The sequence below is a fragment of the Malaclemys terrapin genome, chromosome 20 (assembly GCF_027887155.1).
Source record: "Malaclemys terrapin pileata isolate rMalTer1 chromosome 20, rMalTer1.hap1, whole genome shotgun sequence".
NCBI classification, from domain to species: Eukaryota; Metazoa; Chordata; order Testudines; family Emydidae; genus Malaclemys; species Malaclemys terrapin.
The window spans coordinates 17535645-17546646 of record NC_071524.1 but is presented as its reverse complement, the minus strand read 5'-3'; the positions used below and the strand labels follow the sequence as shown (position 1 = coordinate 17546646).

The 11002-nt window shown below is 65.4% G+C and overlaps 1 protein-coding gene across 1 annotated transcript; it reads right to left on the bottom strand.

The window, feature by feature from the left end:
• Positions 1 to 1809: 1809 nt before the first annotated feature.
• On the bottom strand, positions 1810 to 10556 carry TGFB1 (transforming growth factor beta 1). The gene is made up of 7 exons (XM_054009936.1): positions 9821 to 10556; positions 5041 to 5198; positions 4490 to 4604; positions 3883 to 3960; positions 3383 to 3533; positions 2723 to 2876; positions 1810 to 2170 (listed from the first exon to the last, which is right to left on the bottom strand). The coding sequence occupies exons 1-7, from the start codon at positions 10176 to 10178 to the stop codon at positions 2012 to 2014; spliced, it is 1173 nt and encodes a 390-aa protein (XP_053865911.1). The 5' UTR covers positions 10179 to 10556; the 3' UTR covers positions 1810 to 2011.
• Positions 10557 to 11002: the final 446 nt, after the last annotated feature.

The following is an 11002-nucleotide window of genomic DNA, read 5'->3' as shown; positions in this document are numbered from 1 at the left end:
TGGGCAGGGGGGGCGGGGGGAGACAGGATGGGGATTTGGGCTGGAATTCAGGGTTCAAGCTTTGACCCCCCCCATCCGTCCCAGAGCCTCCTGCCTCCCCCTGGCTGGCCACCTTGACTGGGGGGGCTTCATGGGCCCAGCCCCCCTCCCAGTGGGATGGTAACCGTGGGGGGGGGCAGTCCTGACTGTTGTGACACCCCCCCATCCCCCCTCCGATCTGGGGAGCTGCTGAGCTTGTCAGTTTCACTTCCCTCCCCCGCACTTGACATAGAAAAGGGGAAACTTCATGTGACCTTTTATAGCACGTGGACAACACGCCCTGCTGCCAGCCGGGGCTGCGGGTCGGGAGTGAGGGGCACCGGCAGAACAGGGGAGGGGGCACACTCCCATGCGCCCTCCTAGGTCCCGGCCCCCAGACCAGGACTCTCCCCCATCCCCAGGCTCCTGTGGTGGGCACCGGGGGGGGGGGCGGGTGCCGGGCCAGGTGCTGGCACCGACCTGCAGCAGCAGGAGAATCAAACCCTTGTGTGTGTCTGGCCCGTCCTGCAGCGCGGGGAGCGCAGGCGTTTGCAATCCTAGAAACCAAATTTGGGCCCAGAGAGAGACAGGACCCGAGCGAGGCCCCGACCCCCAGCCACTGGCCAGACCTGTGTCCCATCCCCCTCCCATACCCATCTATCCCCTTACACCCCCCATCCCCATACACCCCTGGGACGGGGGCAGGGGTCCCCCTGCAGGGTGGGTGGACACGGCCCAGGGGGTGTTATGCTGGGTACGATCTCCCCCCCCCCCCGGCTCTGCTGGTGCCCCTCACTCCTGACCCGCAGCCCCTGGTAGCCTAGCCCAGCCCTCCCCCAGGGGCTGATGTCCCCAGCCCTCACCAGGGCCAACCTTAGCCCTTGACCGGTGGGAGGTCGGGGGGCAGCCCTGAGCTGACCCCTTTTTGCCTGGAAAGCTGCAAGGTCCCTGGATAACCGGCCCCCCGCCGGAGGCGGATTGCAGGATTAGCAAACAGGACGCCCGAGGGGCCCAGTCTGCATCGGGAACGTGACAATTTCCTGAGCAAGTCGAAACATTTCCCCTTGCGTCAGGCTCCCAGCTGGGGGCCCTCGGGCCTGGGGGAGGGGGGCTGGGACGCCCCCCAGGGGCTGCACGTGCGGGGTTCCCTCGCCCAGGTGTCCAGATGCAGCCACCTCTGGGGTGGGGCACAGCAGCCCTGAGCAGAGTCCAGCAATGGGGGGGGGGCAGGGCGCGGAATCCAGCTCTGAGGGGCAGCGGGGGAGGAGATGGCTGGAGGCGGAGTCACACCCAGGGGGCGGAGCTATGCAGTCTGCCATGCACCCCCACCCACCCAAGGTGGTAGAGCAGAAGGTCGGCTCCCCTATTGAGGAGGTGGGTTCAGGGTCAGGAGGCGGAGCCATGTGGTGGATGGGAGGAGTCAGATCAAATGGGCGGGGTCACCGTACACACAGGGTCCGCCCCCTGCGGCTGCCAAGCCAATGCCCAATCAAGGGCAGAACAGAAAGCAGGACCTGCTAGTGAGGAGGCGGAGCCATATTGCACGAGGGGCGGGGCCAAACATAGCCACGCCCATTCCCACCGTATTCAGTCCACACAGGCACTGCCCCTCGACGTGTCGTCCAATGGCCTTTGACGCAGGCTGGCATGGCGTCCCCTGGCCCCGCCCCTCGGTTCTGCATTAAAGTGACGGCGCCACCCATTAATCCAGCGGGGGAGGGGGAATCTCATCCTTTGTAACTCAAGCCCCGCCCCCCGCGGATTTTCGATCGAACCAACAACAAAACGAAACTTTGTTAAATAATTCTCTTTTTCTTTTTTAAATTACAAATAATTCAAAATTTTCACCCAAAAACACCAAGGAAATTTACAAAAAACAAAAACAAAAAATTAATAATAATAATAACAAAAACTCTTAGCGCGTCCCAACCCCCCATTTCACCCCCCGCCCCGTTCCTGGGGGGTGGGGGGTGAGTCCGTGTGTCCCGGGCGATCAGCTGCACTTGCAGGAGCTGACGATCATGTTGGAGAGCTGCTCCACCTTCGGCTTCCGCCCCACGTAGTAGACGATGGGCAGGGGCGCCAGGGCCTGGGGGACGCAGCAGGGCGCGGCCGAGGCGCTCGGGTTGTGCTGGTTGTACAAGGCCAGGACCTGCGGAGAAACAGCCCTGGTCGGTATCTGTCCGGGGACAGGTGGGGAGCGGGAGACGGGGCCTGTCCCCCCGAGGGCGCTGGATGCAAAGAGGCAGGTGCCCCCGAGGGCTGGGCTACGGCTCAGCCCCTCCCCGCCTGGCACAGGGGGCGTCTCCCCCAGGCGCCGAGCCAGCCTGGGTGGGGCTGGAGGGTGCCGAGGCGCCGGGATCCTGGGGAGGCCGATCCCACGCCGGGCTGGGGGAACGGGGCAGGGGTAGGTTGGGGGCAGCCGGCAGCTTGGGGTGAGCTAGGAGGGTCCGGCTGGCCCCAGAACCCCAAAGGTCCACACTGAGCCAATCAGCTCTGGGTCCGGTTCCGGACCAGGCTACCTTGTGTGCCAACCCAGGCGCCCCCCCCTGCTCTAACCACTAGTCCCCACTCCCCTCCCAGAGCCCAGGAGAGAACCCAGGAGTCCCAGATCCCAGGACCTCCCGCTCTAACCACTAGCCCCCCTCCCCTCCCCGAGCTGGGGACAGACCCAGGCGTCCGGGCTCCCAGCCCCCGCCCCCACCTTGCTGTACTGGGTGTCGGCGCTCCAGACGTAGGGGCAGGGGCCCATGCAGAAGTTGGCCATGTAGCCCTTGGGCTCGTGGATCCACTTCCAGTGCAGGTCCTTGCGGAAGTCGATGAAAAGGGGCCGCACGCAGCAATTCTTCTCCTCCGTCCTGCGGGCAGAGCCATCAGGGCACTGGGACCACAGCCAGCCCAGGCAGGCAGCCAGAGCCAGGGAGAACCCAGGAGTCCTGGCTCCCAGCCCCACCCCCCTCTCCCCCCGCTCTAACCCATCAGCCCCCACTCTCCTCCCAGAGCCAGGAGAGAACCCAGAAATCCTGGCTCCCAGCCCCTCCCCCCGCTCTACCCACCAGCCCCCACTCTCCTCCCAGAGCCAGGAGAGAACCCAGGAATCCTGGCTCCCAGCCCCTCCCCCCGCTCTACCCACCAGCCCCCACTCTCCTCCCAGAGCCAGGAGAGAACCCAGAAATCCTGGCTCCCAGCCCCCCCCCGCTCTACCCACCAGCCCCCACTCTCCTCCTAGAGCCAGGAGAGAACCCAGGAGTCCCAGCCCCCCCTGCTCTGACCCACCAGCCCCCACTCCCCTCCCAGAGCTGCCCCCCACAACGATACCCCCAGGCAGGCAGCATCCCCTCCCCTAGGCCGGGCCGCAGCTCACCCGAAACAGTAGTCGGTGTCCAGCGCCCGTCGCCGGCGCGAGCTCTGCAGGTGGCTGGCGCGCTCCAGGGGCGTGGACATCACCAGCACGTAGGGCAGCTTCTGGACCGTGGAGGAGACGGTGCCCAGGTCCCCCCGCTTCTTCTCGAAGCCTTCAGGGAGCAGACACCCCGTTAGCGGCGTGGGCACTGGCCGGGCACACCTGGGGGACGGGAGGACGGACCCATCGGCCCAGCCACGGAGACTGGCAACGGGCAGGCGCGTCCCAGGGACCAAGGGCCACAGGGGCAGGGGAGGGGGCGTCCGCACGACCCACCCGGTGAAGGAGGAAACCGAGGCACACAGGGAGATGCCTGGCTCCCCTCTCCCACTCTAACCACCAGCCCCCACTCCCCTCCCAGAACCGGGAGAGAACCCAGGAGTCCTGGCTCCTAGCCCCCCTGCTCTAACCGCTAGACCCCACTCCCCTCCCAGAGCTGGGAGAGAACCCAGGCGTCCTACCGTCTATGTTCACTATCAGTTCCTCGCAGGTGTCCTCACAGGAGCAGTGAACGCGGAGTTTAAAGATCTCCAGAGTCTCTGAAACAGGCAAACGGGGAGTGAGAAGGGGGCACGTGGGGGGCGCCGGCCCCACGCACCTGGCGGGGCCCTGCTGGTGAGATTCCCGGCAGCACAACCAGTCCTCAACGCTTCGCCTCCGTGCACAAACCAGGAAATCCCCACTCCCCTCACAGGGCTGGGGAGAGAACCCAGGAGTCCTGACTCCCAGACCCCTCAGCTCTAGCCCACCAGACCCCACTCCCCTCACAGGGCTGGGGAGAGAACCCAGGAGTCCGGGCTCCCAGCCACCCCAGCTCTAGCCCACCGGACCCCACTACACAGTGGCTGTTCTCTGCCCCCAGCACAAGTTAGAGCAGCCCAAAGGCAGCTCTAAGTGACACTGGGGCACAGCGGGGGCAGGGTACCCCCCCAGCGCAGGGATGGGGGGCTGGAGGAGACGGGGCAGGATAGGACACTGCTGGGTGCAGGCCGCGGAGGCCCCGGGGGGAGCTGGGTGCCCAAGGAGCAGCAGGGGTCACGGTGTGTTCTGGATCGGGGCCCCCCTCACCTTGGCCACTCAGCCACTGGCGAACCACCTCGGTGACGTCGAAGGCCAGCCACTCCTCGGGCACCTGCCCCACGGCACGACTGTCGAGGTAGCGCCAGGACCCGTTCCCGTAGTGCTGTGGGGAGATGGGGGTGAGCCAGTGTGCTGGGGGAGAGACGCCCTGCCTATCCCCAGCCTGCCCCACGGAGCCCCACCCACCGCCAGCCTGCCCCACAGAGCCCCGCCCACAACTCCTGCCTGCCCCACAGGCCCCGCCTACCCCCAGAGCCCCGCCCACCCCCAGCCTTACCCACGGAGCCCCGCCCACAACCCCAGCCTGCCCCACAAGCCCCACACACCCCCAGCCTGTCCCTATGCTCCACCGCTCATCCCATCTGCTCTAGCCCCACCCCCTATTTTGTGCCCCCGCCCACAGTTCACTGTGCTCCGCCCCATCTCTCCTAGCCCCACTTCCACCCACTGCCCACCTCACCTCCTGTAGCCCCGCCCTCTCTGGTCTAGCCCCGCCAACAACCCTCGCTGCCTCCCCCGCCCCGGGGGGCCCAGCGCACCTGGTACAGCTCCACCCGCTGCTCTGTGCCCGGCTTCGGCAGCATGCGCAGCTCGGCCCGGTGCAGCAGGGCCTCGCTGCTGATTTGCGCCCGCACCTGCGAGGCATTGAACAGGAAGAAGGTGCTTTGGCTGGTCTTCTCCCAGGTCGCGTACCTGGCTGCAGGGAGACAGGGCATGAGCACGCAGGGCGATGCCCCTCACTCCCGACCCACAGCCCCTGCCAGCCCAGCCCTGGGCTCCCCCCAGCTCTGCCTGTGCCCCTCACTCCCGACCCACAGCCCCTGCCAGCCCAGCCCTGGGCTCCCCCCAGCTCTGCCGGTGCCCCTCACTCCAGACCCGCAGCCCCCTTGGGCTCGTCCTTTAACTCTAAGTACCCGGCTAGATGGGGGCACTGGAGGAGAACTAGTCACAATCTGGGTTTCACAGGCTGCCCAAAGCGGTCGGAGGAACAAACGAAAGGGGCAAACCCCAGCGGCAGCTCTGAGCACCTCGGCACCAGTCAGACAAGTCCCCCGGGGAGGAAACGCCAAGAACCAACTGGGACCGTGTCAGCCTGAAACCGACACATCCCCAGCCGGCTGAAAGCCGGGGCCCGATCCCGACCACCCCGTCCAGTGGAGCCAGGCCCACCCCAGAGGTGGCCGCATCTCTGCACCGGGTGAAGGGTCCCTGTATAAACTGCTCCCGTGCCCCACCCCGGGCCCTGTGGGTCTAGTTACTGGCACCCTGTGCCGGGAGCAGGGAGTGGGTCTCAGGGGCCTGCGGTTCCCAGATCATTCCAGCGCCGGTCTCAGCCCTGCGGCTCCGGCTGCATTATTCACAGGCCAGACTCCAGCTCCTCTAGCCCCCGTCCCCTTTGCTTGGAGGCGGCTGAGTGATCTGGCCTCAGGGCCAGCACTGGGAGGGGCTGGAGCCACTCGACCAACCCGCTTTGAGTCCCGTGGGAGGAGGCGGGGTTAATTGCCCGTTCTGGCCATGCCCCCCACACCAGCCCGTGGGAAGTGTTAACTCTGGAGCGGATCGGTGGGGATAACCCCTCACATGACGCCTCGTTACCACAGAGCACTAATCACCCCAGCGCTACGTGGCACAAACCCCCCCGCAGCTGATGAGATGCGCCAGACACCCCGGAACGGCCGGCTGGCGGCTCTCGGGCAGTTTCTTGCTTTCTGTCCGGATGGCGGGTTTTCAGCCAATCAATGAAATCAAAATACAGCGGTGAGGGGAAAACCCCCCAGCCAGAAACAGGGCTGCGGGACATACCCCCCCTCCACGGGGTCAGGGCCTTGCAGGGATCCCAGAGGGAATGTAACATGGGGGGGGGCTATTTTAAGCACCTGGTCATGATCACCCCCAGCCATGTGCTCTGCTCCCTGCCCCCCTTATATTCCCCTCCCCCAAGCTTGTGCCTGCCCCCCCCATACACAGCCCCCCGCCCACTCCAGGCCTCCCTCTGCCCCACCTCCCCTCCCCTTTGCCTGTCCCTCTCCCCATCTACATCCCCGCCATGCTCTGCCCCCCTAGACGCCCCCTGGATTTGTGCCATGTTTCCTGCCCCCCACGTATGCAAACCCCACCCCCAACATCTTCCCCTCCCCCCAGTCTCGTCCCAGGCTCCCCCGGCCAGTGGTCCAGGGGCTATTTTTACAGCAGGAAGAGGCTATTTTAAGCCATTTTCCCTTTGGATCAAAGGGGCTTTTGACTCCGTCCAAAGGAGGAACTGGCAGGGGTGGGGGGAAAAGAGGAACTGGCAGCGGGGGGGAGGAGGGGCGGAAAAGAGAAACCAGCAGCCAGAAGGAAGGAATGGAAAGGACGAATGTGAAGCCGGAAGAAGGAAGGGATGCAGAGCACGGCCAAGCGAAGGAGGAAACGACCGACACTCACAGCCGGGGTGAGGGCCTGACCGGACAGCGGGGCTGAGCAGGCCGGAACGGGGGAGAGAACCCAGGAGTTACAGCTGGGAGACTGGGAGCCAGGACGCCTGGGTTCTCTCCCCAGCCCTGCCGCTGAGTGGCTGGCTAGGTGAGCGCCTTTCCCCATCTGATCCTTGCTTTCCCCCCGGAGGGACAGGGGGACGGGCCGCGCTCAGTGCCAGAGAGACCCGACAGGGCCTGGCTGGGCGGATTTGAGGTCTGACCCCTGCCTTTCCCACGGCAGAGCTGGCCACGGGCCCCAGCGCCCACTGAGAACACCTGGCCTGTGCCCCACGAGATCCCCAGCTGCTTCAGGGTAAGTATTCAAGCCCCAATTTCACAGGCACTGGTGGGAAACTGAGGCACAGACCAGTAGACGTGACCTGCCCAAGATCCCCCAGCGAATCTGTGGCAGAGCTGGGGATAGGACCCAGGAATCCTGGGTCCCAGCCCCCCTGCTCTAACCCCTAGACCCCACTCCCCCCCCAGGGATCCTCATCCTAAGGAATCTCTGGCGAGTCCCAGCCCAGCCAGCGGCAGAACCCAGGAGTCCTGGGCCCCGGACCCACTGCCTCACCCAGAGATGCTGAAGTTGTGCTGACCCCGTCTCTGCCCCCGCCCCAGCTCACCCCTCGCAGCTCCCCCAGCCCCCTGCAGAGTGCACAGGCCAGGCCGATCCCTCCTCTGCCCCCCATGCCCGGCCCGACGGGGCCCCGATCTCGGCCGGGGTCTGGGCAGCGCCCGGCCCGACGGGGCCCTGGTTGTGGTTGAGGCTTCTGGGTGCTCACATCACAAATCAACAATGTCCCTAGGCCCTTCCTTGGAAGCACAGACGCTGGCATCCAGCTCCGACTTGGCAAATGCTTCCCTCCTATTGAAAGCCAGAAAGCGCCCGCCCGCCTGCCAGGGCCGGATGATGGAGTCGGGGGGGATCCCCTTTGCGTCTGTGGAAAGCCGCCCCTCCCAAGGCTGAGCCCCCAGGGCTCGTACCCATCCCGTGCAGCCAGCAGCCGAGTGAGGCAGGCCCGGGCTGTAATTACGGGCGGGAAGTTCCGCGCTGAGACACGGCCCCAGGGCAGGGCTGGGACATTTCACCACTTGGAGAGAAGACGCTCCGGGCCAGGACACAGCTTCAGCGGCAGAACCAGACGCGTCCCCCTGGGCAAACCGCTCCCAGGGGCAGCAATGGGATTTGGAGCAGGGCGGCAGCTGGGAACAGCTGATTCGGAGGCATGCGAGTGTCCGGGCCGCGGGACTTGGGCAGTAAAAGAATTCAGGACGTAGCAATAGCCAGACAGGGTCAGAGCAGGGGCCCATCTACCCTGGTATCCCGGCTGCCGCGGCCGCTTCCGAGGAAGTCACAAGGGACTTCCCCTACTAGACACAGATGGGATAACCTGCCCACCAGGGCCTGGGCGTTACTGGTTAGTTCACGCCCTGGAGCGTGAGGGCCTTTAGCCCAGCCCAGATCCTCCGCTCGGTTTCTGTCTCCTCTGCCCCAAAGTCCAGCTGGGCTCAGCTCCCAGTGCCAAAGAGACCTAGTGGCAGTGAGTTCCACCAGCTCGTCCTGCTTTGGGGGAGGGAACTTTTGGACAGGACAGGCCCACGGGGTCTCAGCTCCCACACTCTGCAGGGGGAGGGGTTAAGGTCTCTTTAACCCTTTGCACTCTGCATGGTGGGAACCTGCCCAGCCCCAGGGCTACTCTAATTCACGCTCTGCCCCATGGGCCCTGGAGGGCAGGAAATAGCCACTTCAGTGTGCTCCAGCCACACACCCCCCCCCCCCCCGATCCACCCCTATGCTGGGGCTGGGAGCAGAGCTGTGCGCCAGCTGGGGAGGCCCTGCGTGGAGGGGACTCTCAGCGGCTGATCCCACCCCAGAGAAACCTGAGCGTGATTGAGAACCAGGCCCCTGGAGTCGGTTGGGGTCTGGGCAGCGCCCGGCCCGATGGGGCCCCAATCTCGGTCGGGGGCTCTAAGCGCTCCCATCACACACATAATAAAGAGTAATTCTATGATGCTGAAAGGATGGGTTAAAGGACATTGTTTATCCACCCCACGGCATTAGCCTGTGGAACTCACTGTCACTGGATCCCAGTGAAGCCAAGGATGGCACATTGCTGTGGAGAACGAGCAGATCCAGATGGGGAATGCTGAGGTTTAAGCACTACCCAGCACAGCTGTGGACACTCCTACTTCAGGGCATCAGCGGACCTCTGACCTGCAGGGTCAGGAAGGGACTTGCCCTGGGGAAAGGTTATCCCATCGTTATCTACTAGAGACAGTGCTCCAGACTGGCACTTCCCTGGGCCGCTAACTCTGCCTGGTAAGGACTCAGTGCCCACATCCAGCATGTGCCGGGCGCAGCTCTCAGGGCCCTCAGCGGATGCTTCGCCGGCCCTGGGAGCGTTTCCTGTTCTCCCACCATGCAGAGAGAGAAGGTGAAGCCCAGACACCTCAGTCCAGCCCCACTGTGACCCCTTCGGCACTGATGGACTTACACCAGGCGTCACCTTGGCCCCGTGAAGTCAAGGAATTTGCCTCGAGTCACGCAGGAATTTGCCTCGAGATACTCCTTGAGTATCAGTGGCAGAACCAGAAATAGGATTCAGGAGTCCTGGCTTCCAGCCCACCCACCCCCCGACCCCACTCCCCTCCCAGAGCTGGGGACAGAACCCAGGAGTCCTGGCTCCCAGCCCCCTGCTCTAACCACTAGACCCCACTCCCCTCCCAGAGCCGGGGAGAGAACCCAGGAGTCCTGGCTCCCAACACCCCCCAGACCCAACTCCTCTCCCAGAGCTGGGGACAGAACCCAGGAGTCCTGGCTGCTCTGACCACTAGCCCCCCCGAAGCCGTGGTCTCTCACCGTCTTTCACCGGCAGCATGGAGAACTTGTGCACCTCCTTGGCGTAGTACTCGTCCTGGGGGCTCTCGCGCGGCTTGGCCGCCTCCTGCTGGCGGACCATGTCCCGCACCATGTCGCGGGTGCTGTTGTAGAGCGACATCACCTCCTCGGGCAGGCGGAGCAGGGCGGCGTCCCCCCCCTCCACCTGGGGCGGGCTGTCCAACCGCAACTTGCTGAGAATCTGCCCGCGGATCGCCTCGATCCGCTTCCTCTTCACCAGCTCCATGTCGATGGTCTTGCAGGTGGACAGGGCCTGGCTCGCCCAGAGCCGCAGCAGGGCCAGCAGGAAGAGGAAGAGCGGCCCCATGGCCTGCCCCATGGCGGGCGGGGGGGGCCCCTGCGGCGACAAGCAGCTTCCTGCCCAAGTCGGCCTAGCTCCTGCCCCCGGGGATCCCGGCCTGCAGCAGCCGGAGGGAACCCCAGCGACGTCGCCGGCCGCCGGCCAGGGCCATGGGCCACGCGCCGGCCCACTCCTCGGGCGAGACGGAGCCGCTCCGGGGCTCAGCCTGGCCTCCGGCCCGGAGGGCTCAGGGCTGGCCAGGGGCCAGGCCAGCCGGACGGATTCCACCCGCTCCCCGCTTGGCTCCTCGGCGCTTGCTGGGACCTGCTGGCTCCCGCGAGCTGGGGCTGGAGGGTTTTAAAGGGTTTTGCTCTGCCTAGCCCAGCTCCACCCAGGAAATGAGCACGGGCGGGGGGAGCCCAGAGCTCCCCTCGCCTTCCCCTCCTCCTCCCTCCCCCTTTCTGCGCCTTGCCCTCCGCCCCCCGCTTCCACACTCCCCCCTTCCGCCGCCTCCCGCTCCCTCCTCCCACTGCTCTGCCTTCGTCTGGTTTTAACTTTCTCTCCCCTCTCCTGCCCGCCCGCCCGCCGTCTCTCCTTCCTTCCTTCCTTCGCTCCCTTCTCTGCTCTCGTCTCCGGGCTGGCACTTTTCCCTTCTCTCCTTCCCCAGCTGCCTTCTTCTCCATCCCTTCTTCACTCTCCGCCCCCGCTCTGGGGGCCTGTTGTGTCCAGGGCGGAGCTGAGCCAGCCCCCAGCCCCTTTGCTTGGGCAGCGACTGCGCGGTGGGACCGCGAGCGCCCCCGCCCCGTGTCGCCGACTCTCCTGACTTTGTCACAGGTCTCAGGGTCATGGTCGTTTTCCTTAAA

Coding starts and splice junctions, on each gene's coding strand:
- TGFB1 (XM_054009936.1), bottom strand. CDS start 10,178: ATGGGGCAGGCCATGGGGCCGCTCTTCCTCTTCCTGCTGGCCCTGCTG. Junction 3,961..4,489: donor CCAGTGGCTGAGTGGCCAAG/GTGAGGGGGGCC, acceptor TGCCTGTTTCAG/AGACTCTGGAGATCTTTAAA. Junction 2,171..2,722: donor CCGACACCCAGTACAGCAAG/GTGGGGGCGGGG, acceptor GTTTCTCCGCAG/GTCCTGGCCTTGTACAACCA.